General features: G+C 37.9%; 2 protein-coding genes across 7 annotated transcripts; one reads left to right on the top strand and one right to left on the bottom strand.

The window, feature by feature from the left end:
- On the top strand, window positions 1-13421 carry polg (polymerase (DNA directed), gamma). 3 transcript variants are annotated; one of them, XM_077210186.1, is made up of 23 exons: window positions 1-189; window positions 600-1205; window positions 1291-1486; window positions 2319-2490; window positions 2571-2713; window positions 3003-3082; window positions 3171-3353; window positions 4016-4164; window positions 5469-5592; window positions 5684-5908; window positions 5993-6110; window positions 6197-6271; window positions 6760-6876; window positions 6953-7113; window positions 7209-7262; window positions 7348-7465; window positions 8684-8819; window positions 8928-9174; window positions 9697-9819; window positions 9914-10091; window positions 11204-11412; window positions 11496-11656; window positions 12147-13421. In XM_077210186.1, exons 2-23 carry the CDS (start codon window positions 640-642, stop codon window positions 12230-12232), a joined length of 3621 nt encoding a protein of 1206 aa, XP_077066301.1. In that variant the 5' UTR covers window positions 1-189; window positions 600-639; the 3' UTR covers window positions 12233-13421. The 3 variants fall into 3 exon arrangements, with proteins under 3 accessions (XP_077066301.1, XP_077066302.1, XP_077066300.1); XM_077210187.1 differs by having other exon boundaries at window positions 11-213; XM_077210185.1 differs by having other exon boundaries at window positions 14-189; window positions 2319-2486; window positions 2567-2713.
- On the bottom strand, window positions 11975-27124 carry fanci (FA complementation group I). Of its 4 annotated transcripts, none has more exons than XM_077210183.1 (38): window positions 26951-27124; window positions 26283-26398; window positions 26068-26140; window positions 25560-25690; window positions 24720-24873; window positions 24484-24541; window positions 24266-24307; window positions 24060-24183; window positions 23899-23984; window positions 23691-23823; window positions 23528-23608; window positions 23015-23151; window positions 22756-22933; window positions 22562-22649; window positions 22327-22457; window positions 21893-21963; window positions 21691-21805; window positions 20917-21039; window positions 20723-20791; window positions 20535-20636; window positions 20279-20458; window positions 19546-19667; window positions 19285-19449; window positions 17366-17545; window positions 16677-16843; window positions 16505-16584; window positions 16273-16389; window positions 16141-16192; window positions 15192-15319; window positions 14963-15028; window positions 14781-14877; window positions 14102-14286; window positions 13872-13928; window positions 13113-13172; window positions 12951-13028; window positions 12730-12825; window positions 12519-12626; window positions 11975-12435 (listed from the first exon to the last, which is right to left on the bottom strand). In XM_077210183.1, the coding sequence occupies exons 2-38, from the start codon at window positions 26382-26384 to the stop codon at window positions 12373-12375; spliced, it is 3999 nt and encodes a 1332-aa protein (XP_077066298.1). In that variant the 5' UTR covers window positions 26385-26398; window positions 26951-27124; the 3' UTR covers window positions 11975-12372. The 4 variants fall into 4 exon arrangements, with proteins under 4 accessions (XP_077066298.1, XP_077066299.1, XP_077066296.1 ...); XM_077210184.1 differs by having other exon boundaries at window positions 27028-27089; XM_077210181.1 differs by having other exon boundaries at window positions 12303-12435; window positions 12519-12825; window positions 26951-27073.
- Window positions 27125-27799: the final 675 nt, after the last annotated feature.

The raw sequence follows: 27799 nt of genomic DNA, 5'->3' as shown, positions 1-27799 counted from the left end.
GCAGAAAAACAGTATTTCTTCGGATAGCGCTGTAGTATGCGTGTGTGGTTGGTGCATATATGTGTCTGTTTAGGGTCAGTTGATGCATTTGGGAGCAAAATGTTTACATTACTATAAAGAAATCGGGTTGCAAGTACAGTAGCATGGACGACCAGCCAGCGTCATATTTATCCAACGGTGGTTAATCAGGTAGCAATTCTGAAGGCTGTCAATGTGAAAATTGAGTTTGTGAATAATAAAATAAGAAACATGCTTAATCAAACTATGTAAAATACTTGTCCTCGAATTTATGTCTGCAGTAAATAAAACCGAACTTCTCATTGTAGCCCCAACCATGTACTGTAAATTTTCGCTAAGAAAAATAATAATAAAACGAAAATATTCATAATAAAAGTAATAATAATAATAACAACATTGCATAGTAAAAACAAATTACATTTATAAAATAATTCCAAATTAAAAAGACACATTGCTTTGGAATATGATTGAGCTTTGCACAAATAACAACATCTTCAAGTCGAAGGAAATACATAGCCAAACTTGACACGGTTATTTGTGGTCTGTTAGATGCATTTCTGTGTTTGTGTTTCATTTACCAGGTTCTTCTGAGTTCTTGGATTTTTCATCCAAGGCCCTAATATGATGCTCCATCTGATATGTCGCCGGTGGCAGACCATCGTACAACCTGCAATTTGGTTAAGGTTGTGCTCCACCTCAGTGGAGCCCAAATGCCAGCAGGGCTCAGACCAGACCCGTTTGAACCCCCTCAACATCCAGATGCTCTCCAGGAACCTGCAGGAGCAGATATTTCAGGGCCGGACACAGGTGTACATGGACAAGGATGTGGAACGCAGTATAAGACACTTGGAGCAACATGAACTCTGGGGGAAAGAAACAGACCTGTTACCTGACGTAGAACTCAAATTACCTCAAATATACGGCAATGACATTGACGAACATTTCCGATTACTGGCCCAAAAGCAGAGCCTTCCTTACCTTGATGCAGCCAGCCAGCTTCAAGGAGCACAGCTTCCCGGGATGCCCAAGGAATGGGCTTGGGAAGTGGGCTGGACTCGGTATGGGGCGGGTGGAGAGCAACACAGGGTGAATTTCCCAGATGAGAATGCTATTGTGTTTGATGTAGAAGTCTGCATGGCGGAGGGACACTGTCCTACGTTGGCCGTGGCGGTTTCCCCAACTAGCTGGTGAGGGTTATTTACCGTAACAGGTCAGTATTTACCATTAATTTCCCTACTGATTCCAGAAAACCTTTTTTATTTGGTGTTTCAGGTACTCGTGGTGCAGTAAGAGGCTCGTAGAGGACAGATACGCCTGGTCTAGTGATCTGACGCTGGCAGATCTCATCCCGCTGGAGACCCCCACAAACTCCAGCCAGCCCCGGGGCGGTGAGTGGCAGGAGAGGCTCGTGGTTGGACACAATGTGAGCTTTGATCGGACACATATTAAAGAACAGTACTTACTAAAGGTGAGGTCATTTGGGACTCATTTGAGTCTGATTTTAGATGTTTCTTCTTTTTTCTGTTGATTGTAAGGGTACAAGGATATTAAAATTCTACATTATTTGGTCTTAAATTATTAATATATGAAAACCGAAACTGTAAAATCTAAAATGCTAAGAACATTATATTATACAGCAGGATTTCCCAAATTTGTCTACTGGAGTTGATAGAAAGCTAATAATTAATTAAATAAAATGAATAATTAAAAAATAAAATGACCATAATAAATCACTTGAAATATTTTATCTGTTTATTTGCATGTCATGTGACCAGCATCAGAGGACCTTGAACATGCCGATGTGTTGTTAAATTATTGAAATATTAACTTAAAATCTCAGGTGGTACTTCAAGAAAAAATTTTATGTAAAAAAATGGTTTGGCTGACAAAAGAAAAGTTTAAGAATCCCTGCAGTGCTGTTAAATGGTAAATAAAATTAAATCTATTAAAAATCAGTGTTGAAGTTAAAATAAAATAAAATAAAATAAAATATGAATGACAAAAGCACATAACAAAATGACTAAAAATTAAACAAATTGAAATTAAATCTGGAAATATAAGTAAAAGCTAATTCTGAATATAAATAAATACTGTTATATGTAATTAGATTTGCTAAAGATCATATGTAAAATGATACGTTTTTTTAAAATTAACTTAAAGTGTACATGCACAATTTGCACGCACAATTAAATATCCAATATTAACTGATACTGATAAATTAAACAAAAATCTCTAATATCGGCTGATAACAAATATCACTATGATTTATCATGCATGTGCTTTTGGGTTGGTCTGTTCAGGGCTCCAAGATGCGTTTCCTGGACACAATGAGTCTCCACATGGCAATCTCAGGGCTGACGGGATTCCAGCGCTCGCTCTGGATGGCCAGCAAGTACGGCAAGAGAAAAGGCCTACAGGAAGTGAAGGAGCACATGAAGCGCCTTGGCCGTCGCCCTGAGGGCCCGATGGTTTGTGCAAACCTCGCAGCTGTTGTCAGTTTACAGTGCTGTAGTAGACAGTATTAAATTGTATGCATTTCCTCATGCAGATAGGCTCATGGGAATGGGTTGATATCAGTAGTATTAATAACCTTGCTGATGTTCATGCTCTCTACGTGGGAGGAGAACGGTTGAAGAAAGAACCAAGGGATGTGTTCGTCAAGGGCAGCATGTCTGATGTTAGGACTAATTTTCAGGTAAGCAGGATGTTTAAAGAGGCCATATTATGCCATATTAATTTTTTTGGGGTCTGCTAGAATAGGATTTTATGCTTGAATGTTTCATGCTGTCAGTAACGCTCTGTTTAGTTCCTGTCACTATGAAGCACAATGTACTCTAATTGGTCAGCTGGACCAGTGTGTTCTGATTGGTTAACTCCTTCACTTCGAGCATGTTTCAGAAATGTCACGCCACTTAACATAACTGCGGGTTTCTCAGATGTAAACACTAAGTCTGTGTCCGAAATCTGTTTATTTGATGCTTTAGGAACTGATGCAGTACTGTGCTCTTGATGTTTTAGCCACACACGAGGTCTTCACAGAGCAGCTGCCTCTCTTTATGGAGAGGTATGACACTTCATTTACATAAAACCGCCCCCAGCTTTTCATTGTGTTTAAGTGACCTGTCACTTTTGTCAAATCTGCATTTTTCTAGGTGTCCTCACCCAGTGACACTTGCGGGTATGCTAGAAATGGGCGTGTGCTACCTTCCTGTCAATCAGAATTGGGGGCGGTACCTGGAAGATGCTCAGGCCACGTATGATGAACTGCAGAGAGAGTTGAAGAAATCATTGATGATTTTGGCTGATGATGCCTGCAAGTTATTGGAGGATGATCAGTAAACATGCATTAGTTTGCCTCTTTCTTTTATAATATCCATTAGAGTCCCTTAAAAGGTTCACAAAACCCAGTTTCAGCACATGTCAGTTCTCACCATAGTTTTGAAAAATGCTACAGAAGTGGATGTGGTAAGCCATGGAGTGGTGAGGGAAGATGGGAGACTGACAACACCGCAACAGCTTCGAATCATACTGTTTATTTCGTTGTCATTAAATCAGGGTTGTCAAACTCAGTTCCTGGAGGGCCACAACCGTGCAGAGTTTAGCTTAAACCCTAATTAAACATACCTGATCCAGCTAATCAAGGTCTTCAGGATTACTAGAAACTTCCAGGCAGGTGTTTTTGGAGCTGGTTGGAGATAAACTCTGCAGGACAGTGGCCCTCCAGGAACTGAGTTTGACACCCGTGCATTAAGTTAAAAGCATCAAAGCTTCCCACAAATGCACGCTGCAATTTACCATGACACGTAACACAATATACACATTTAGGAAATTTAATTTAGGGTTTCCTGACCCTTTAAGGAAAAATGTCTGATTTTACAGATCATTCAGTTCTTTATTTGCTTACTTATAGTTGGACTAGTATTAAATAGATTATGCTTACAGTTTTAGTGCTCAATAATCGAATATTTAGTGATTATTGGTGTGGTCTGCTGTTCAGGTACAAAGATGATCCCTGGCTGTGGGACTTGGATTGGGACGTTCAGGACTTCAAGCTGAAGAAAATACCTATAAGCAAGAAGAAAGCCAAACAGGAGGCTGAGGCAACAGCAGCAGCTGACGAAAATGTACTTAAAGACTGGGACGAGGGTAAAGGTTTTTCATTTGCACATTTGATCTTGCATTATAAAGATATATCATTACTTGAACATTTTGAATACATTAGGTACTGAATTTGCAGTAGCTGGTTTGAAACAATATTTTTCTTTCTTGAAATGTTTGTAACTTTAACTAATTGAGAAACGCTACCACATCCAATGAAGGCAGCAAATTACCGATTTCCAACACGGAGAGGTAGTGACGAAACATAACAATACAGGTCTCTTTCGAGGCCCTGTAATTGGAATGAGCGTATCCTTAACCCCTGAGCGAGGACCCATAGGAGGGCAAGTCTGGCGCCAGCAACCACAGTAATTCCAGCTCCAATAGCGTATACTAAAGTTGCTGCAGTTAAAAAGTTTGAAGTTGGATCTCGGGAGCGGGCCGGTGGTCCGCCGTGAGGCTAGCCACCGCCTGTCCCGGAACCTGCCTCACGGCGCCCCCCCGATGCCCTTAATTGGGTGTCCGGTCCTCGGGGCCTGAAGCGTTTGCTTTGAAAAAATTAGAGTGTTCAAAGCAGGCCGCCCGTCGCTGCTGAATACCACAGCTAGGAATAATTCTGTTCACTGTTTGTTAAAGTTCATCAAATACACTAAAGTTCAAAAGTTTGGGGTCGGTAAGATTTTTAAAAATGTTTTTGAAAGAAGTCTCTTCTGATCACCAAAGCTGCCTTTATTTGACAAAAAAATACAGTAAAAACAGTAATAATATTAAATATTCAGTTCTCTATTTGAATATATTTTAATGTGTCATTTTTTCCTGTGATCAAAACTGAATATTCAGCATCATCATTACTCCAGTCGTCAGTGTCACATGATCCTTCAGAAATCATTCTAATATGCTAATTTGGTGCCTCTCATTATTATTAATCAGTTGTGCTGCTTAATATTTTTGAGGAAACCCTGATAATTTTTTTGCAGAATTCTTTGATGAATAGGAAGTTAAAAAATGTATTTGAAATAGAATCTTTTAAAACATAAATGTCTTTCCTGCACATTACTCTCACTTTTTTAACCCTTCTTCCAATTATATTCGTCTGACCTTTTCATCTTAAAAAAATACACAACAAAATATGCTTTATTTTATTCTTCTGTTATTGGTACTCTAATATCAGGAGAGTTTTATATCATCGCAACAGGTAGAGATCCATTCATGTTAGATATAGATCCGAGCCGCTAAAGACAAACATTCATCAATTTAAGAAAGGTTGCTTACTGCACCTTTAATTGATCAAATCATACAGAACCCTGAATCAGGATAAGAGGAACAATACCATTATTAACCCTCTGTTCCAGACCCAGGTCCTCCTTCAGAAGAAGTTGAGGCTGATCCACACCCCAGCAGACAGCTTTTACAGAGACTGAAGGAGACCGTCAGCAGCCTGCCAAAGAGGAGACAGCACTTACCAGCTCACCCCAGGTGAGTGCCGCCCCACGTTATCCCATTTGGGTAAAAAAACACAGGGTTCCACATTGTATGTGTGCAAATTTTGTACATTGTTTATGGTCAGCTGGTACCGTAAGCTGTGTGTGAAGATGTCTGAGGCCGAGGACTGGTCTCCTGGAGCCAGTCTCATCAGTCTGCAGATGAGGATCACGCCAAAGCTGATGGGCCTCACGTGGGACGGCTTTCCCCTGCACTACACCGACCAGCACGGCTGGGGTTATCTGGTACCAGGCCGCAGAGATAACCTGGACATCTCAGAGGATAGTGAAGGACCTGTATGTCCATACAGGTAAAATAAAGTGAGGATAATAATGTGTTTATTAGGAAAATATACAGTGGCTTGACAGCATCTTTCCTAAAACTTGGTTTCCAGGGCAATTGAGAGCATCTATAAGGAGTATTGTGAGCGGAAGGGGAAGGAGCAGCCCCAGCATCTGGACAGCACACTTTCTGATGACCTCATGTTAACGGACAGTGTCATGTGGCAGAAGGTTAGAGCTTTGGTGTGTTACTAAACAGGGTTTTTAGGGCTTGTATTTTCTGTGAAAGTAACTGCATTTTTATGTCACATGTGTAGGTTGAAGAAGTGAGTCGACTGGAGGTTTTTGATGATGAAGGGCTGAGTACAGCAGGCCTATCTCAGAGGATCAAGGTTCGCTTAATTTAAACCTTATGATAACCAAAAAGAAAACACAAAATTGGAAAAAAAAACACAAATGTATTTATAAAATTAAATTTGATTTGAGTTCAATTTAGTATACCATTTAATATTAATGATATTTCTAACTAATACTTGTTTATATTTGTTATATTCTTTTCATAATATAATACTATGATGAAAATATTATTAACAATATAAATTAAAAAAATGTAATTATTTTAAATTGTATATTAGATAACTTACTATCTGATATATTTTGCAGTATTTAATATTTTTAAGTAATACATTTTTATATTTCTATAGACTTTTATAGACTAAGCTTAAAATATTAACATTTAAAAAAATATTATTCATATTATATGATATATTAAATAGTATAAAACATTTTTTTTTTAAATATTAATTAAACATAAAAATGTTTTGCAAATGTTTTTATAGGATGAACTTTTTTTGTAATATAACCTTTATTTGCTCATTAGAAAAAACAAAATTCATTAAGTGAAAACGGGAACAGCGAGTGTCCCCATCACCACGGAAATGGACCATACAATGACGTCAACATCCCTGGCTGCTGGTTCTTCAAACTGCCTCATAAGGTACAGGATTGTGTTTCTGTCCAATTTGTACAATGCAGTCATTGAAGCTTTAGACTCAAATTATTTAAAATCACAGGACGGAAATGAGAGCAATGTGGGCAGTCCATTCTCAAAAGACTTCCTCTCCAAAATGGAGAGCGGTACGCTTCAGGCAGGACGTGAAGGCACCAATGCCACACGGGCGCTAGAGATCAACAAGATGATGTCCTTCTGGAGAAATGCCCAAAAACGCATCAGGTTTGAGACTTTCAAATGTGCTCTTTTAAATGTTTTGAATGTCTAGATAGTGCTTACAGCTAATATTTCATCTCTTATTTTGTCTCCCTTTGCAGCTCCCAAATGGTAGTGTGGCTCCGCAGGGCAGAACTGCCACGCACTGTCAGACTGTAAGTTAACAGCGTCTTCTAGTGTCTTCTTCATATGAATACAAACATTGCAACCTGTCTGACATTCTCTCTGCTCCTTCATCAGACATCATGACTATGAAGAGGAAGGGAAATATGGTGCCATTTTACCGCAGGTCATCCCAGCTGGAACGGTCACTCGCAGGGCTGTAGAGCCTACCTGGCTGACTGCAAGCAATGCGCGGGTACCACAACTACAGTGGAGTGCAGTGCTCACTTGCTCCGATAAAAATGACAATTCACAATTAATGAAGATAATAAATGATTTTCATGAATTAACTATTTTTTTAATATGTACACTACTAGTCAAAAAGATTGGTTTAAATACAGTAAAAACAGTAAAATTGTGAAATATTATTACACTTTAAAATAACAAAGCTTAATTTTCAGCATCATTACTCCAGTCTTCAGTGTCACATGATCTTTCAGACATTTTTTATAATATGCAGATTTTATGCTCAAGGAACATTTCTTATTTTCAATGCTGAAAAATTTTTTGTGGAAACTGATACACTACCATTCAAAAATCGGAGGTAAGCAAGATTAAAAAAAGACAGAAATTAAAACAATTATTCACAAAGGTTGCATTAAAATAATCTAAAGTGACAGTAACGACATTTATGGTGTTACAAAAAATGTCTATTTCAAATAAATGTTGGATCAATACATTCAGATTTCCCATTACAGGAATAAACTACATTTTAAAATGTATTCAAAAGTGTTAAAATTGAATGTTTCTCAAAATTACTGTTTTATTTAAACCAAATAATTGTTAATTATTCTGAACTTTTGATCAGTAGTTTATATAATATATGTAATTTTATTATTTAGTATATTTTATTTTATATTCTACTTTTTTTAATATATTGTTTTTTATACAGTTGTAAAGGTTTTTTTACCATGGCCGATTTAGCTCTATTTTGTTCATATATGGAAGCGCATATCTGCCACATAAGAAAAAAATCTTGCTTTGGTAAATCATAATTATGACATAAAAGTTATCGGAATTAACAAAAAGTAAAAATTATGAGATAAACTTTGCCATAATTCTAATTTAAGTCGTCATTTTCAGGTTTCATCTCATTATGAGTTAGAATGTCCTTATGTTGTCAACATTATATCATAATTATGACTTATCTCATAATTTGGATGACTTATTGGTGTCATTTTACGTTTGTTTGATTTTTAGAGTTTTAAGCTATTAATCTACAGCTCTTTTGTCCATTTGTATGGTTTTGAATTTGCTTTATAAAAAATAATTGAGTTGGGTTGAGAATTTCTACTTTTTGTCACATTATAATCATGATTTACCAAAGCATTCTTTTTTTCTTGTGTGGAAATGGGCTTCCATAATTATGACACTGAAATGGCATTAAAGCTGAGCAGTTTGTGTTTGTTTGCAGAAAGATCGTGTCGGCAGTGAGCTGAAGGCCATGGTGCAAGTGCCTCCTGGTTATCACCTGGTGGGAGCAGATGTGGATTCTCAAGAGCTGTGGATCGCTGCCATGTTGGGCGAAGCGCACTTTGCAGGAATGCATGGTATTCCAGATGCTGTTTCCTAGCCATTAGATTCCAGGAGGCAAATTCCATGATGCTTCTATGGATCAAACTACAGCCCGTAGGTCATTCTTAATCTCTGGTTTCCAGGATGCACAGCGTTTGGATGGATGACACTCCAGGGAAAGAAAAGTCAGGGTACGGACCTGCACAGCCGTACCGCAGATGCTGTGGGCATCAGTCGTGAACACGCCAAGGTCTTCAACTACGGACGGATTTATGGGGCCGGCCAGCCGTTTGCCGAGCGACTGCTCTTGCAGTTCAATCACCAACTGAGCCAACAGGAAGCAGCCAGTAAAGCTCGGCAGATGTACACATTTACAAAAGGACTGCGCAGGTAGGCTAATAAAACCTAATTTATGGTTTAATTGACTGTGTATGCTATGTTTTGTGTTTAAAAAAAAAAAAAAAATCACATATTCTGCTTTAGGGTGACTTGTAACATTCTGTCCAGGGACTACAGATGAAAAATTGCCTTCGGCTAACTCTGTCACATTTACTGAAAAGTGTATTAATATGCACTGTCTGTATGTACATGCTTTACTTTTAAAGTAAAACATATAATTGATTTATATTATATTACTTTAAAAACTTGTTTTTAAATAATATTATGTAAAAAGTATAATTTATATTATATATTAAATACTATTAATTTATTATTCAGTTATTTACAATATTATCAAAAAATAATATTATAAAGTATATAAAATAGTATTATATTCTGATTGTATTGTTTAAAATATTATTAAAAATATATTAAAAAGTGCTTCATTTGGTGCTTTGTTTTAAATAACTGAATGTGTAAAGATACCACATTTATTGATAATGGGCAGATATCACATTTTTTGATTATGTGCAGATATCACCTGTCTGAGGAAGGCGAATGGTTGGTAAAGAAGTTGAATGTAAAGATTGAAAGAGCTGAGGATGGCACCGTCTCACTCCAAGATTTGCGTAAAATCTCAAAACTGGCATCTCAAAGGTCTGCTGACTACCCAGCTGCCACACAAAGCCATTTTATAAAAGTCTTATATTGGACAAATCTGCATGTTATACTTTTGTTTTGATCCTTGAAGTACCAGCAGGGGGAGCAAGAGGAAGTGGAATCTCACAGGGCAGCGTGTGTGGACTGGTGGGACAGAATCAGAGATGTTCAATAAGCTGGAAAGTATCGCCCACTCTGAGGAACCAGCCACACCTGTGCTGGGCTGCAGGATATCCAGAGCTCTGGAGCCTTCTGCTGTTCAGGATGAGGTGAGGGAACACTTGTCTTCCTTCAAGGGTTATTTTGTTTAAAGGGACTATGTGTAGTTTTTTTTAGGTATTTTATTATCTAAAATCAATATTTTTATTCATAAATATGTCCTCAATTGTGTACAAATACCTCTGCCAATTATCTGACTTATCCTCGTAAACGGAGAATTTATTGTCTTTATATACATGTGACGGGTAGGTCCACGGAGGCTTCCATGTCGTTCCGCCATCTTGAAAAACTATAATAGCAGAGAGGGTCAAAAAGTACTCGGCCAACATGTTTTTTCATTCAGAGCCAGCGTCACGTGACTGAAAGCAGCAGAAACGGAGGAGCAGAGCAGTGAGATGCGCTTCACTGCCCCAGCAAGTTTAAAAGGCTGCCTTGCACTGTTATTATTCATACTGTAACATTCGTTTGTTCGTTGTGTCAAGTTGCAGTTTGTTTGAAATAACAAACCTGTTCACCTGAAGGAAAACTTGACGAAGGGCTATTAGAAGAAATCCTGTCATAGCTTTTTGGCACATAACTGCTAAGTTACCGTAGATGCAACACGCATTTAAAAAAGCAAGGCGCTGGAGAGCACAATTCGTTTGAATGCAAAATACAATTTCACCGCTAGATGGGAGAAATTCCTACACAATGTCCCTTTAAAGAAATTGTATAATTCATTATTTTAACAATCTTGTAGCATTCATTTATACCTCTAAATAAATGTTTCTAACTGCATGCAGTGACATAAAGATAATGAATTAATTAGGCAACACTTTAAAACAGCTTTAAGCAATTAACAAACTTTATAAAATTGGCGAGTTCTCTGCAGAATAATGGGTGATGTAGTTTTTCACCAGGAATTGTGCTGTTCAACACAATTATTTAAAAAAAAGTTGAAATAATGCAGGCTGATGGCTTCAACAGAAGAATATACCATCAATTCACACTAAAGAAATTTGAAAATGTAAAAAACCATAATAGGTTATTTTTAGGACAAATAGTTTATATTATTACTAGTATAAGTATTATTTATCTTTTAATTGTTCACATAAACCCTATTTTCGATGGTTTTAGTTAATTTAGTCTCCATTCAATTCATGACAGTTCTATTGTGCTTTAGTTCATTACCAGCAGAATCAACTGGGTGGTTCAGAGCTCAGCGGTGGACTATCTCCATCTGATGCTGGTGGCCATGCGCTGGCTGTTCGAGGAGCACGACATTGACGGGCGCTTCTGCATCAGTATTCATGACGAAGTGCGTTATCTAGTGACGAGTGAAGATCGCTACAGAGCTGCACTCGCCCTACAGATCACCAACCTGCTCACCAGGTGAAAACCAACCTTTGATTCCTGTTACTTGTGGCATTACCCTGAGATATTATTCATGCTTGAATATTTCTGTCCATTCTCAGGAGCATGTTTGCCTATAAACTGGGAATGATGGATTTGCCGCAGTCAGTGGCTTTCTTCAGTGCAGTGGACATTGATAAGTGTTTACGGAAGGAGGTGACCATGGACTGCGTGACTCCATCCAATCCCACAGGAGTGGAGCGGAAATATGGGTTACCACAAGGTAAGACTCAGCCTTAAAATGCCCCTATTATGCTATTTTAAGGGTTTCTAATTTTGTTTTGAAGGTCTCCTTCATTAATCATACATGCATCCAAGTACAAAAAAACACTTATATTTTCTCATAATGTACATTGCAGTATCAGCTCTTTTCTCATTGTCTGATATGGAAATTATCCTCTCTAAACCCCTCCTTTCTGTGAGTCTACTCTACTCTGATTGGTCAGATGGCCCAGTCTGTCGTGATTGGTCTACCGCTTCACGTTGGAAACAAAATGCCCATCTATTTTTGGCTGGATGGTTCCTTAAGAAATTCACCAGATCACATGTAGACATTTGTTTATTAATATTATAGCAGCATTTTGTGAACATCAATAACTCATTAAGTCTAAAAACTTTGTATTAAGAGCACTATGTATTTATTAAGCAAGAGTAAAGCCGGTATTCTTTAAATATTGTCATGAATAAAGTTGATCATGCTTTTATATCAACAGGTGAGGCGTTGGACATTTATCAGATTATAGAAATCACTAAAGGGTCTTTGGCCAAAGGAAAACGACAAGCTACAAGGTTAAAGTAATATCTGTGTCATGAAAGAATAGTGAACTGTGAACTGTCTCAACACATAAATGGCCGTCCCTAGTACGAACTCAAAAAAGGGTGGTGTTCTCCCATGAATAAGGGTGAAAAAAGTGCAAAAGAAGGACTTGAAGATTTTTTTCACTGCTTCCTCCTCTTTTTCTTTGGTGCTTGATTTTCCTCCAAAGGCTGAGAGTCTTCAGTCTAAGGAAAGAAAGACACCATTAAAGATGAAGAAAGCAATCCCAGAGCTCGGTCTGAGAATCAACGTTTAAACAAAGACACACCTGTTGGCTTTGGTCCTGCTGCTGTTCCTGCAGTGCAGCGTCCAGCGTGGCAGGGTTGATTCTGAAGTCTCTGGAAGTGCTCAGCTTCATATACTGCATCAGATTGACCTGTGTAAAGACATTCACAGATGTGCTGTAATGTTTCAGAGGATTGTGTTACATTTGTTGTTGTATATGCTGTGCATATGGGCAAAGACTTAAGAGACTTTACCTTGGATTTCTTGGAGAGAAGAATGAGAAACTTCTCATACTGTTCAATGTTGAAAATGAGGTTTGGGATGGCTTTAGTCTCACGAAGAACTTTAGCCTAGAAATCACATCAGATGCACAAAACGGTTTCAATTGGACTTTCATTCACTTTAATGAAAACATTTTCATTAAAACAATTCATTTATTTTTCAGTCTCAAGTAATGAATTGAAATAGTTCTCACTGAAGCAGCTGCTACTGCATCATCATCTTTTTTCTTGTTCTTCAACTTTTCCGGGCCTCCAGCCGTCAGTTCTCCACTCTGTACGAGACAACATTTAATAATGTGTTAAGACACTGTTGTAAAGGTTAAAAAACACCAAACTGAAAGAAAATGGGCACATACCTGTACATATGTGATGAAACAGTAACACTGAGGAGTGAGATGAGACCCTGACAGCTTCACCTGGATACAAGAAATGTTTGTGAGTTGTTAAATTACATAATTTAGGATGTCATTTAGCTTGAATCTGGATCTACAAGAAACGCCTTGAATATTAGTTTTAATTTACTGTGTTTTGGTTTTGTGCTAAAGATTCTGAATGTACTTGGCAATAATGGCTGTTTGGACAAATTGATGGTTCCTTTGGTATGAAATTGTTAAAAGGTTTGTTTTTATCACAAATAAAAGGTATAAATGTTGAGAGAGATTAAATTGGACATCCTTGCATCATTTCAAGATATATGTTGTAACTTACTGGCATTAAATGTCAATGTTTGGTAAGATTTTAAAATGTATCTGAAAAGTGTCTTATGCTCACCTAGACTGCAATTACTTAATCAAAAATACCCTAAAAACAGTAATCTTGTGAAATATATTAAAAATGTTCTTGTGATGGAAAAGCTGAATTACTCCAGTCTTCAGTGTCACATTATTCTTTAGAAATCTTTTTAATATGCTGATTTGCTGCTCAAGAAACTTTTTTTTATATTATATCAGTAACTAGTCTCAGTAGTTTAATCTACTGGAAATCAGTTTCAGGATTTAAACAGAATCCATCATTATAATATGACATGTGTAAGTGATAACTATCATTTAAATACCACACTTCAATTATTCATTTCTTGCCACCCTCTATACTCTAAAGAATTAGAAAAACCTTACCAGTTTCTCCAAACGCGCGGGGAACTGGCCAGGTTGGGTCGCACACAGCTGAATATACTGAAAAAAAATCAAAATAAATGATTGACAACTTTAATTTTATGTGCAGCACTTTTACATGTTTGTGTGAAGCTCTGAGCTGGAAAAACTTCCCAAACCATACAGGGCAAATCAAAAAGACTGAATCTGAGATTATGAATCATATTACAGTCGTAAATCAGGATGAGACTCACATATTTGGTAAGTGTAGTGAGGAAGCTGTAGGTTCGACTGAGCTCTCTCATTACAGTGTCCGTACAGGGTCCCGTGGGCAGAGCGGTCTGAACCAGCTCATGCAGAGCCGTTAACAGCGTGCCTAACTGAACCGTGACGGCCTTCTCGATAGGGTCCTGCTGGCCCAGTGGCTGCTGGGTAGTTCCTAATGCACACAGAAAACGTACATAATGCTCTTTATCCTAGATCAGGGGTGTCCGATCCTGCTTCAGGAGAATTTAGCTCCAATTTAACACACCTTTGTATAAACATGAACCTGCTAGTCAAGTGCTGAATTCGAAACACGTCCTAGCATACTACTTCTACTATTGTAACTAAATTGTTATATGGCAGAAATAGAAAGGGTAGTATGCAATTCTAAATTCCGCAACTGTCTTACAAGGCATACTAGAAACTTCCAAGCAGGTGTGTTGAGATGAGATGAAGCGAAACTCTGGACAGTGGCCCTCCAGGCGTAGGTTTGGACACACTTGTCCTAAATTAGGGAAATCCAATCCTGGTCCTGGATGGCTATAATCCTAATTAAACACACCTGAGCTATTCAAGGTCTTCAGGTTTGTTATAAACTTCTAGACAGGAGTGTTGGAAGCCTTCCAGGAAAAAGATTGGACACCTTATGATATTTTTGGTGCTTTTTACCTGAAATTGTTCTGTCGGAGCTTATCTGGCCTTTCTTCTTGGCGATCAACCAGTCTACTTCATCCAACACCTTTCCAACCTGAGACAGGACTAGAAGCTGGAAAGGAAGAGAGGCAGACGCTGCGCTCTTTTAACAGGTATGTAGATTTAAAAATTCGTTTCTGAAGTGTGTCCGTTCTTACCGTGGTGGATGCAGCTGTTTTCATGCTAATGATGGCAAAATGAGATTGTTTCTCCACCTCTACGTCCTGATCAGAAACAGAAATGACTATTCTAGTGACGTACGATCAAATGTAAAGTCTCCAGTTGTTTTGTGCACTTTTTTGTTGGTTTTTGAACACAATTTTACTGCCTTGAGGAGACCTGAGCACACTAGAGAGGTTTCATTCGTTTTAAAAGAGGCCACAGTACCTGGTCGATGTCTCCCAGCTGGCTGTGTATGTCCTGGCACATCTCCCAGAGCAGAGACACTGGGCTTTTATGCAGGACATGCAGGTTAAACAGTAGGGACAGCAAGCCCTTAGTGAAAGAGATGTCCTCTGAAAGAGAGAACAGGGTGACAGAAGGGTTGGGGATACAAAATGAAGCAGCATTGTGAATACTGTGATGATTTCAACAAACTTTTTTTATTTGAGCATCACAATTTCTGAAGACTATATTATTATACAAGTTTAATAATCTCCCATCTCATCGGTTACTTAACTCTAACTCAAAATGTATTTGTTTCTATAAGATATATATATATATATATATATATATATATATAATGTTTTAGTTAGTATACGGTTGTATTATAGTATGAACACTACCATTTAAAAAAATACTGTGAAATACTATAACAATTTAAAAATAACTGTGTTCTATTTGAATGTTTTAAAGTGTGATTTATTACTGTGATGCAAAGCTGAATTTTTACTCCAGCATCATTACTCCAGTTTTCAATGACACATGATCCTTTAGAAATCATTCTAATATGCCGATTTGGTGCGCAATAAATATTTCTTATTAATGTTTAACAGTTGTACTTAATATTCTTAAAGAAACTGAAAAATATTATTTCTGTTCATTTAGTGAAAAAAAGTATTAAAAACATACCTTTCTTAAACTAGATTTTTACTGTTTTAGTTTTTATGTTAAATATTTTGAATCTACTTAGCAATAATGACTTTTAGGAAAAAAGTATGGTTCTTTTGCTAGGAAATAGTTAAAAGTATTATTTTTTATCCCAAATGAAATGCATAATTTGAGAGATATCTAATTTTTCATTCTTGCAACATTTCAAATGCAGAGATAAATGTTGGTTTAAAAACATCCCAGCTCCCCCTAATAAATGTTTGATCTTTGTACATGAATCACTCACCGAAGTTGGTTTCCTTGCAAATTTTCACAGTCCATGTGAGCATTTGCGTAAACTGCACATAAAAACAAAAAGAAGCAAATTAAGATTCCTGACAGCAAACACTGCAACAACACCAGTGTTTTGAAGAGTTACCTGCTGAGAGGAAGGATCGAGCTGCCGTGACAAAACGCTGAGGATGCTGACCAATAACTGAGCTTCTTTACTGTTAAACTCCTCCTCTCCCCCGCTGAGCTGGCTCATCAGCGCTCGCTGGACACAAAAGATCAACTTACAACACCTGCTGGTGTGTGTTTGTCTCCAACTCTGATTGAGCAGAGCAAATGGAACATTATGGTCATTCTGGGTTTGAAAATGAAGTTGGTACCTGAAACTGGCGGATATAGAAAGCCGTTTGCGCTGTCAGATCAGACCCCTCGCCCTTTCCCTCTGCTTCCCCTGAAACATCTTTAATACAGATTGTGTTTCATTAAAACACCATTAACATAAAAAACTATTAAACTATTATTTCGAAGTCACAGGAATGCTAAGACGCCCACCAAGAGAAGACAGAAAGTTGCTCATGCGTGTTGGGTATCGCTGTATCACTGTGGTGAAGACTCGCAGCAGACCCTCCAGACATAGTAATGATACACTCTGGCCCTTCTCCTTCTTCCCAGCATCCTCCACGGTGGATGGCACATTAGTGTAGCGCCACATTAGCACACTGCATTCAGGGAAACCGGAAATTAAGAAATGTAGCTTTTTAAACATCTTTTCCCCCTAAGTAAAACTAAACAAATTAAGATTTTATTAGGTTTTTAAAGTTGGCATGAAATCAAAATAGACAATTCTTATTTTTTAAGGAATATTGCAGTATTTATTATAAAAAAATTATCAATATAATTTCCCCTCCCTCTAGCAGCGTCATCTCTTCTCTGATGATGTGTTCAGTGGTGTGAGGGCAGGACAACCTGTCATTTACATGAGATCCACCAAAAGCAAACCACAAACACACAACCATCCAATCAATTCCAGATGGACAGTCCAAGTCCATCAAGTCCCGCCCTACATTCATTCTTGTTCGAGAAGCCGTTTACTCGGATATACTTAACCATAGGGAAGAAAAGACCATCACAACATCCATTTCATTCCAACTTTAAAAAATGTTTCTTTTTTGGGGTTTGTTCAATTGAAGTCCAGATGTTTACATAATGAAATGTGATGGCCAATAACAAAAAGCCGAGACCTGGTGATGTCACAGAGGTGGCGGAAGGTCTTGTCAGGGCTCTGTCCCTCCGGTCCGTCTGTGTGTCCGGTGTCCTCCAGCTGCTGGATCTTCTGCAGGGCCACGCTCACACAGTACCGCAGGAAGTCTCCACTGGAACGCAACACAGACAGGCTTTCCTCGCGGCTCTGAGTGCTGTCTCTAAAAGAAATAATACTTTTATTCAGCAAAGGCGCAATAAATTGATCAAAAGTGACAAAGACATTTATAACGATACAAAAGATTTCTATTTTAAAGCTATTAGCTTTTTATTCATCAAAGAATCCTGAAAAAATGCATCGTTTCCACAACAATATTAAGCATCACAACTGTTTTCAACTCAACATTAATAATAATAAGGAATGTTTTTTAAGAACCAAATCAGCATATTAGGCCTCGTTCACACTGCAGGGGCTTAATTCTCAATTCCGATTTTTTGAAAAAATCCGATTTTTTTGCAAGGCCGTTCACATTTCGAATTAAATGCAACCTTTTGTGATCTCCTGTGTGAACGTGAAATGACCCAGAAGTGACCCGCATGCGCAGAAGAGTACTCAACGGTCAACGACGACACTTGTTGTTTGCGGAAGTAGCTAAACATGGCCTGAATAGAGCTATCCCCCCAAATATTAATTAAATCAGAAACCTCGCTTCCCTTCCATTGACTGGTCTCAGCATTGTCCGCCATAGTTGTTGTTTATCTTCTCATTCCCGCCTACTTCAACGCAGAATTATGGCGTTTGTCGCATATCAATGACGTGTGGGTCGGATACATGTGACCTGGCCGTTCAGATTGAAGTCGCATTTCAAAAGATCGGATACATATCGGATTTGTACCACATACCCAAGTGGCCTGGGTCGCATTTGAAAAGATCGGATCTGTGTCGTTCAGACTGTCATGAAAAGACCAGATACAGGTCGCATGGGGGCAAAAAAATCGGAATTGGGTCGTTTCAGCCAGCAGTGTGAACGTAGATAGAATGATTTCTGAAGGATCATGTGCAGGGCTTGACATTAACCAAAAGCGGGTGAATTTCAGCAGTGATGTGTAACACAGTCACACGGGTTGAATTTTATACACATTTTTCAATTGTAGTCAATTAAAAAAGGCATCAGAAATACTAAACTAAGTGCAATTTAGCGGTTGCCAAAAATATAGATTTTTCAATACTGAAATATCTGAAACGCTTTCATTACTCATTTTCCACAGAAAAGATACACGATAACAGCTGTGCTTTCGTGCTCACTCATCTCTCCATCTCTCCTAAATCACTCGCTTAATTTGCTCCGGATGAATATTGTTGGTGTTACAGGGCTTAAATTTCGCCGTGGGATTGCACGTATTGTGTATTATTTTACTCATTCCCACAGATTTTGAGCTCACACCCAAAGTGAGCACACATAAAGCCACCTCTCAGTACTAAATTGAGTTCTTTTTGCTGCTGTTTGCGCTTTAACAGTCAAATACACTCAAAATAATGTCGAAATGCTGGTCTTGGCGAGTAATCACGTAAACAGTCAGTTATGTTTTAAGTGAACGTAAACAGTTGAGAGTATTCGGTCTTATATACCTGCTGACAAATTATGAGATAATATTAAAAATATCTTTTCCCCAGGCTATCAATGTAAAAATTGAGGCCAGTGAAAATGCTGAGCCCTGATCATGTTCACTGAAGACTGAGTAATGATGCTGTAAATTCAGCTGTGCCATCACAGAAATAAATGATATTTTAAAATATATTAAAACAGAAACCAGCTATTTCACAATTATATTTCACTTTTTTTAATCAAATAAATGCAGTCTTGGTGAGACTTATTCACAAGAGACTATTTCAAAAACTATTTTAGAGTGCCATTGTAAGGCAAATAAATCTTCATGTAGGTGCACAGTGAAACTGTACCTGAAGAGAGCAGTGAGCAGTGTGGAGATGAAGCCTAGAGACAGCAGGCTGCGGGGGGGTTTGCTGGACGACGTGGGGCGTCCCTTCCCTGCCCGCTCCCTCAGGATCTCAGACACTTTATGATAGCGTTTGAAAAGCTCCAGAATGTCCTCAAAATGGTTCTTACTGCTCAGCATGTGCACCACAGAATATATTAAACACATCTAGCATGTAATGCCTGATTTAAAAGTATTCAAAAACAGCGCATTCACAAACACACACCTGTAATTAGCAGTGATGAAGTTGTACTCCATGAGAACCTCGTTCAGTCCCATCACCAACACAGCGTAGATGCTGTTTTTTATTCCAACACTGGAACTCGTTGAAAATTCAGCACACTTATCCTGAGAAGCAGAAAATGAAACATAAAAACTGCATAAATGTAGTTTTGTCAGTTGTAATGCCGCTACCTTGACCTACTGTACACTATCAAAAGTTTCACGATTTTTTAAATGTTTTTGAAAGAGGTCCCTTATGCACATCAAGCCTGCATTTATTTGAAAAAAAATACAGTAAAAACTGTAATAATGTGAAATGTTATTACACCTAAAAAATAACTTTTAATATATTTGAAAATGTAATTTATTCCTGTTATCAAAACTGAATTTTCAGGATCATTACTCCAGTCTTCAGTGTCACATGATCCTTCAGAAATCATTCTAATTTGCTGATTTGCTGCTCAAAAAAACATTTCTTATTATCATTTGTTTGGTTTAATGTTGTTACCGCGATACATTTTTTCCCAGGATTCTTTAATAAATCGATTTAAAAAAACCAAACAATTTATTAGACATTTTAGTAACATTATAAATATCTTTACTGTCACTTTTGATCAATTTAATGCTTCTTTTCTTGCTGAATAAAACAACTACATTTCTTTTGAACAGTATTATCCAAGTAAATAACATTTTCATTTAGACGTTACCGACCAGAGAAGGTAGGAATTATGGCGTACCAACTCAAAATCCTCCAGTTCGCTTTTAATCATGCGCTTCGTTATGCTTTCTAGTGTAGCATGCAGTTCACTTTGGACTCCGCCCTCCTCTTCGTCATCTTCATCATCGCTCACAGTGCCACCTGACCGTACGTTCTGGTTCCACAGCAGGCAGTGAACCGTGCAGCACAGCAGGTGCGCCTGGAGAAACATATATGACCTGAAGTTTCATCCTGTACATGTTCAAGTGCATGTGATTGAGGCATGGCATCAGTACCAGAGGCTCCTGGAGGAAGACCTGGTCTCCATGTGCGCTGATACACGACTCCAGCTTCAGAGGCGGAAGCAGATCTGGCTCGGGTTCGAAGTATCGTTTCAACTGGTAAACACAAATAACAATTGGATCAGTACCATTGTCAGAACCGGAAGGCATAGGCTCTCGTTTTGGTAAAGGATGATACACACTTGTGACAGGAGGGTCTGCATGATGGAACTCGACAGCTGAGAGTTACGACGAAGGACATCGTGGAAACCCTAAAATCAAACAAATCAATTTCTCAGTACAGCACAGAAGTCAAATGGAAAGGATCGATCAATCACAGCTGAATTTGTTCACTTTTTAATTTTTAAAAGGGGAAATGAGAGGGTCAGACCCAGACCTCATAAAGCATGAGGCGGACGTCAGCCTGCTGGTTAAGGCACCGGCGTAGACTGCTCAGGATCTCCAGACAGAAGGCTTCATTAGCAGCAGTGTTATAGCGCGAGTGCACGTCCGCATGGACCTACAATGGGAATCAGATACGGTCACAGTTAGAGGATTCTTAAACCGGATTGGCTGGTGTTAAAGCGACGTCACAACAACATAGTAGCAGTATGTAGACCAATAGAAAGTTTACTGCTGAGGGGAATTCAAGCTTTTTTTTGTTGAAAAATACAAGTTTTATTTCGAAATAATCATGCAGCCCAACTAACTTATATATTTAAAGTGAGTTTAGGCACCACAACATCTTGTACACTATGAAAAATAGATATTCATTTTGAGATTTGCAAAAGATTACATTTAACAGTATTATTAAATTATTAGTATTTTTAAAGATGAACTTAAGTGAGCGTTTGATGACTGCAAAGGTAATCAAAATGTAAAATTAGGGGAAATGAGCCACAGCTAAATATCCAATATCAATGAAAATGATAAATAATAATAAATAAAAAAACCTTCTAATATTGGGTAATAACTAATTTGGTACAAATATATTGTGCATCTCCATTAAACATAAAATCTGTTTCAACTGGCTTTGATTTTGTTGTTTTTATGCTGACTTTTGCTCTTAGTGAGGGCAGAAAAATTTATTCTGGAAAAAAACTGGTTTGTAATGTAAACTGCATTGCGCACAGTTAAGACGCGCAGAGTAAAGCAGATGTCTATAGTTTACCTGGCTGGTTGTAATGGCCTGACTGGCCTGGCTGGAAGCTAAACTCCCCAGAATACGAAAGTTCTTCAGTAGCAACAGGAAGCCTGCCACTGCTGACTTCCGGCCATCTAAATGACTTCAGAGAGAAGAAGATTCATTAGTACTTCGTCATCATTCAACACCGAGGAAAATACATTTGGATGTGGAACGTTCCTTACTCTACCTGGAAAACATGGCCTTCCGGAGGACCAGGATCAGGGCATCTTTCATAGACATGCTCACTTTGAGCAAGGGCTGAGCAGAGGAAACATTAAATTTATCACACACACACCATGTTACTCATACCCCCCCCCCCCCCCCCCCCCCTCCCCCCCCTTTTTATTGCTTATGCCTTAGGTGGGAATTATGTGAATGAGGAATATTGTGATGTCTATGTTCCTGGATGAAAACTTAAGACAACAATTTCAGGGAGTTCAGAAACAGTGATGCTGATATAGAGAATAACTCCCTTTGGAGTGACTTTGTGTTTTGTAATTTTGCAGAAATTTTTCATGCTCAAACAGCAACATCACACAATTCAGGAACTTCAAGAAAGTTGAATAAAAAATAAAAAAGCATAATAGGTCTTCTTTAATTTCATGTGGATTGAGATGTTACCTGCACAGCTTTGAGGAGCCCCTGTACAGTGCTGAGGGGCAAGTAGGAGAGCTGGTCAAACGTTTCTGTGACCTTAGAGGAAGATTCCAAGAGGATCATGGGAGCAGACATCACAATGCTGGAAAGAAGGTCTGCGGCAGAGATAAAGCCAAGAAGAACACAACAAAATTTAGATATAAATGAAACCTTCATTAGTGAGCTTGAATTAAAAATCTGCAAAAAGACGACTCCTAACCAATGAAATGGGTGACAGGTGATGCTGTTTTAGTCACCAATCGATTCAAAACTTGTTCTAGGATCTCTCCTCTGATTGGTTCATGCATCTGTACAAAAAAAAAACACACACAAAGTTTGTCACATATTTTCAATGTTTGGAGCATGATTTATGTATTACAAGGGGAAAAACATCGGTTGACAACTACACTGTACCTTGAAGCTCTCAAGAAGAACTTGTCCACCAAGTCGACACGCTTGCTGGTTTGGCGTTTTAGTGGTGGATGTTCCTTCTGTGACCTTCCCAAATGCTCCAGCTTTAGGCCCAAATGAGTCCATAAGTATAAATCCAAGTTGCACCAGACCTTGAGTGACATGATCCCAGCCAAAAACGCTGCAGATAAAGACATAACACACTGAACAAAACTACACACAATAAATAAAGGAACAAAAAAGCACTGCAGTTCAACCAGACCTGTTTTTGACGGTGTCCAGAATCATGTTGGAGACACTGTTACACTGAGGCAGGAGTTCCTGCAGAAACTTTGAGCTGTGCTGAATCTGATCATCCTTGAAGTTTTTTGTGATGGCACCCTTCAGGAACTCAAATACCTAAGGATTACGGGTAATATTAAGAGTGGGAGAAAGGTCTGAGTCAGTAAAACCAGCATATTTAGGGCATCACAGGCACGTTTTTGAAGCATTTTGGCGCTCTTGATGTTCAAATGCACACATGATCCATAAAAATGCAGCGTTAGTAGTAGTGCTGGGTGATACATTAAATATTGGCACAAATATTATAACAGTATCATTTCTTATTATATAAGATGATGGAATATCGTGCGTATCGCGATAATGTTAAGTTTAGCTTATGAAGATTTTCATCAGGCTACATCATCAAAATTTCCAATTTTTTAGCTCTATCGCTTATCCCTACTTAATAGACAGCTCACTAGGTTTAAAGAAGAAGGATGAAACCCAGACGTACCTGCTCCTCGTACCGTTGGATACGAGCCACAGAGAGCAGCAGAGCGATACTGAAGGGACACAACGGATCACTCTGGGCCACCTACAGAAGAAGACAACCAGCTAGCACTCACAGATGCTCAAAGAAAGGGGTGTGATTATACGTGAGGCTGGCAGACGTTTACCTTGAGGTTTTTAAAAAACTCCCTGCCGAGCTCATGGTCAAGACGAATGGCAAAGACTATGTGGAGGATGACGGTTCCCTCTACATGTCGCAGCTGATCCTGTGGGATGGTCTGGACCTCCACATCTTCACTCCTAACACAGATACATAGATAAAATGATCTGTCTAATTAAATAAAACCAGCTGACCTGAGAAAGTGGTATACTCACTCTGCATTTCTCTGCTCCTCTTTCTGAAGTTGGTCTTGCTTCTTGAAGTAACTGATGATTCCTTCTAGAACCAACTTCTTACAGCCCTGTCGATGAAAAAAATAAGAATCTGACCATATAGACACTCTGTTTTAAAGAACTTTTAAAACATATCAACAGACCTTGGCAGAGAGCAGAAGCAGCTGATAGACCAGAGGTGGAATCTCCTGTAGATCCAACTTGAGGAACATCCGTAGAATCTTCTCAATCAAAAACTGAAGCTCCTCAGCAGATAACGGAACATCCCTGACACAAAAAAACATGGTGTTTTTTTTGTGTGTGTTCAAGACACAAAGTTGATAACTATCCAGTTAATGTTTTAACATACCTGAACATGGTCGTAAGGTGTATCACACAATGTGGATCCCATCTGTGTGAGTTGGAGATATGTTACTAAAATGTTGGTGTAGTTTAGTTTATAGATAGAACATTATCTGACTTTTGTGTTCTGGTTTTACTTGGAGAGCACTGACACTTCATTTCTTGATTATCTTTATGGATTTCTTATTGTGAACAAATACTAAAGCACTTAAATTCAGATTTCACCTGCTAGAGCAAAGACTGTTGATCAGCTGTTTCTTGTATTCATCTCCACTCAGCTCACCTGAAGTAAAAGTAAAAACATTTTTTTAAATTGATCTTTACTCCAGAAGTATTTAATCCAAATTCACTTATTTAACATCACTTAACATTTTTGAACAGATATAACTGTTGTTGTTTCACCACACAGAGTTATTTTCTTTTTTAACAGAACAGTTTGGGCTTAGCAAATAGCATCTTACCTTTCCCATAAGCTAATGTTTCTGTAGCGGCAAGAGCTGTTAGGATTGTAGGGAAAAGTTCCAGCGATCTCCCACTGTTCATCTCACCCACTTTGATGGCATCCACATATAGAGACGCTAATGTGGCTAATGCGTGACCAGGTAAACTGTGTGTCTATGGCACAAAAGAAACGCATATCATACAGGTATAGTATTAAAGTCACCATGAAATCAAAATTGACAATTCTTATTTTTTATAGAATATTGCAGTGTTTCTTATAAATTATTTATCAGTTAAATTCTTTAGTAATGCATGTGCCCTCTTTAATCAAAATAACACCCTCCCTCTAGCAGCGTCATCTCTTCCCTTCTCTGATGATGTTTACTGGCTTGAGGGAGGGTCAACCTGTCACTCACATGAGATCCACCAATAGCAAACCACAACCATCCAATCAATTCCCAAAGGACAACATCAAGTCTCGCCCTACATTCTTTCTTGTTCGAGTTTCTCTCAGATTTATGTCACTATAGGGTTGTGCAATTATGTCTCGTTAGTTGCAATTATGTCACAATTGCAAGTATGCAATTTCGTGCGAAAAGCATCACTCAGTCTAAAATATAAACATCCATAATGGGCTAACCATAGTGAATCAGGGTAGGACAAAAACACATTTTGAAAGAAGGATTGATGGTGTATTGAAAAAAAATAAAGTTATGTTGTGAATCTTTAATCACAAGTTCAGTCCCAGGGATCTCCCCATACGGGGTTCGAAAATTCAACCTACTGGTTACCAGCCTAGACCTTTAACCACTACACCACTATTCATTTGTGTACAATGTTATGGTAAGAAAGAAACTCACCTCCAACATCAGAAGCCCAATGATATCTGAGGCCACTTCTGTCTGCAGGTCTCCAGATTCACACAGTGGAATACAGTGCTTGTACACAAGCAGTCTTCGGATAGCGCCATGTGAGTCACTTAGCGGTGAACCTAACATTACACACACAAACACAACTTGATATTCAGCGCTACTTGATGAAGCATCACAGAGTCATTTTTTTTTTTTTACACCTATTAGACATGGATGCAACATCATGCAAAAGCAAAAGTTTTTGATCATACCAGTATTTTAAGTATTATTGAGAAATATATTATTATAGCTTTTATTAATATTTTAATTTGTTTTTTTCTCATTTTTAGTTTATTTTAGTACATCAAGTACATAGTACACTGCATTGCCATCTAGTTAAAATAAAATACGTGATAGTGTATTTTACTACTATAATAACCCTGAATGTTACCATAATATTAATACTCTGTTCACAGATTTATTTGGTACTTTAAAATTAAATAAAATGAACACTTACCTTTAAATATGGCTTTGATCAGGACCCCTGTATCCTTCCCTTTCAGAGCACTATTAGTAAGGATGGTTGTTAGCTGTAGAGGAACAAAAAGCACATTTGAAGGTCATCTGCACACAATTTTAAGGTGATCCCTTGTACATAACATGATTAGAGACTTTTGCATTGATTACAATCTCACTTCACCTATACACACTACCGCACAGAGAAACACAAACCTGATCGTCGGACAACAAAGTGAGATGCTTCTGTAGCTCATCTACACCATCACTCTCCGATAATGATATGATCTTTTCCACAGAAACCTTCATCTTGGACATCTATGTGCCCAGACCTGAGTATAAGGTGAGTATAAGGTCACATAAACACATGCAATTAAGTTAAAACAAGAGGAACGTCCTAAAAAGAGAATTTGATCTGCATCATTTCTGCTGTCTTTCCCTTTTGGGAGCACGAACTGCCATTGTGTCTTTTCAAAAATGCTTTTCATTTTGTGTTCCACTGAAAACTATCAGCCTACGAGAGAGAACAATACGAGAGTGATTAAATGTTGACAAATATATATATATATATATATATATATATATATATATATATATATATATATATATATATATATATATTTTAGTGTGTATTATTTCTTATATTATATTCTATATTCTCTGCTTACTGTAGTTAATCGGTAGTTAAGGAACGTTATAACCAATAAACAAACACGAATAATATTTGGATTAGGAGAACATAATAGAAATAAAGTCAATAAGAAAATAAGCAAAGAAAACAGAACAACTGTCAGATTCGCATTTAATAAAACGGACATATCGAAATCGCAACGTTTAAACGCGTGAAGTGTATAGTGTCTACATTTACATTGTCAAACACTTGCCTGTTTAAGCCAATTTTATGTAAGATTTGTTAATAAATGTTCCTCTTCAGAAAGACTTGTTTCTTGATATCTCTTGCCTTTTGCAGTCGGTAACCCGTCACCTTGTTTAATAACAAACGAAACTCCCGCCAGTATGTGCACGGAACACTTCCTACTACGTCATGTCACTTCTGTACATTGATTGGCCGTATGTGCAGGGGTAGTCGCTTATTCCACAATATATATATATATATTTTTTTTACTATTCACTGTCTTTTTTCAGTTTGCTTAGCTATTGGTGGGCATTAATAACGTTGATTATAAGGTTAAAATTACTGTCCATATCTGTTGTTCCTAGATTGCATTAATATGTGGTAGCAGTAACTTTTCTCAGCGCTTGATATAATGGACCAATCACAATCGTTCTGGGTGATTACAAGATCGATTTTGTAAAATAATTTATTACTGCAGAGTATTTATAAAATGAGCAAGTTGTTGGTAAAAGAAGATTTGAAATATTACACAATACCCAACTGACCTTTTATCTTTTATTTAACGTGTTACTCTAGAATTTTTGTAATTCTATTTGATGTCGATAGAGGCAACCTTTTAGAGCTAACTTGGTGGCAACAAGTGAAGCCAAAATATTGATGTTCTACACACATAGGACATGGATATTTATTATTTTTGCGCAAAGGAGTGGATGATGAATTTCCTTGACTTCGAGGTGAGTGAATGTTACATGGAATGTAATTTATTTACAACTAGAAAAAGTTCGCCGAGACAAACTTTAAGTTGGCTTTTGAAAGTTTGGACCAATAAGTTTGAAGAAGTTTAAAGTAGTTTGAAGTTTGTAGTCGTTTGAAGTTT

The sequence above is a fragment of the Siphateles boraxobius genome, unplaced genomic scaffold (genome assembly GCF_051911475.1).
Source record: "Siphateles boraxobius isolate OS27281-9 unplaced genomic scaffold, OSU_SipBor_1 65, whole genome shotgun sequence".
Classification (NCBI taxonomy): domain Eukaryota; kingdom Metazoa; phylum Chordata; class Actinopteri; order Cypriniformes; family Leuciscidae; genus Siphateles; species Siphateles boraxobius.
This window is presented reverse-complemented; position numbering and strand designations above follow the sequence as displayed.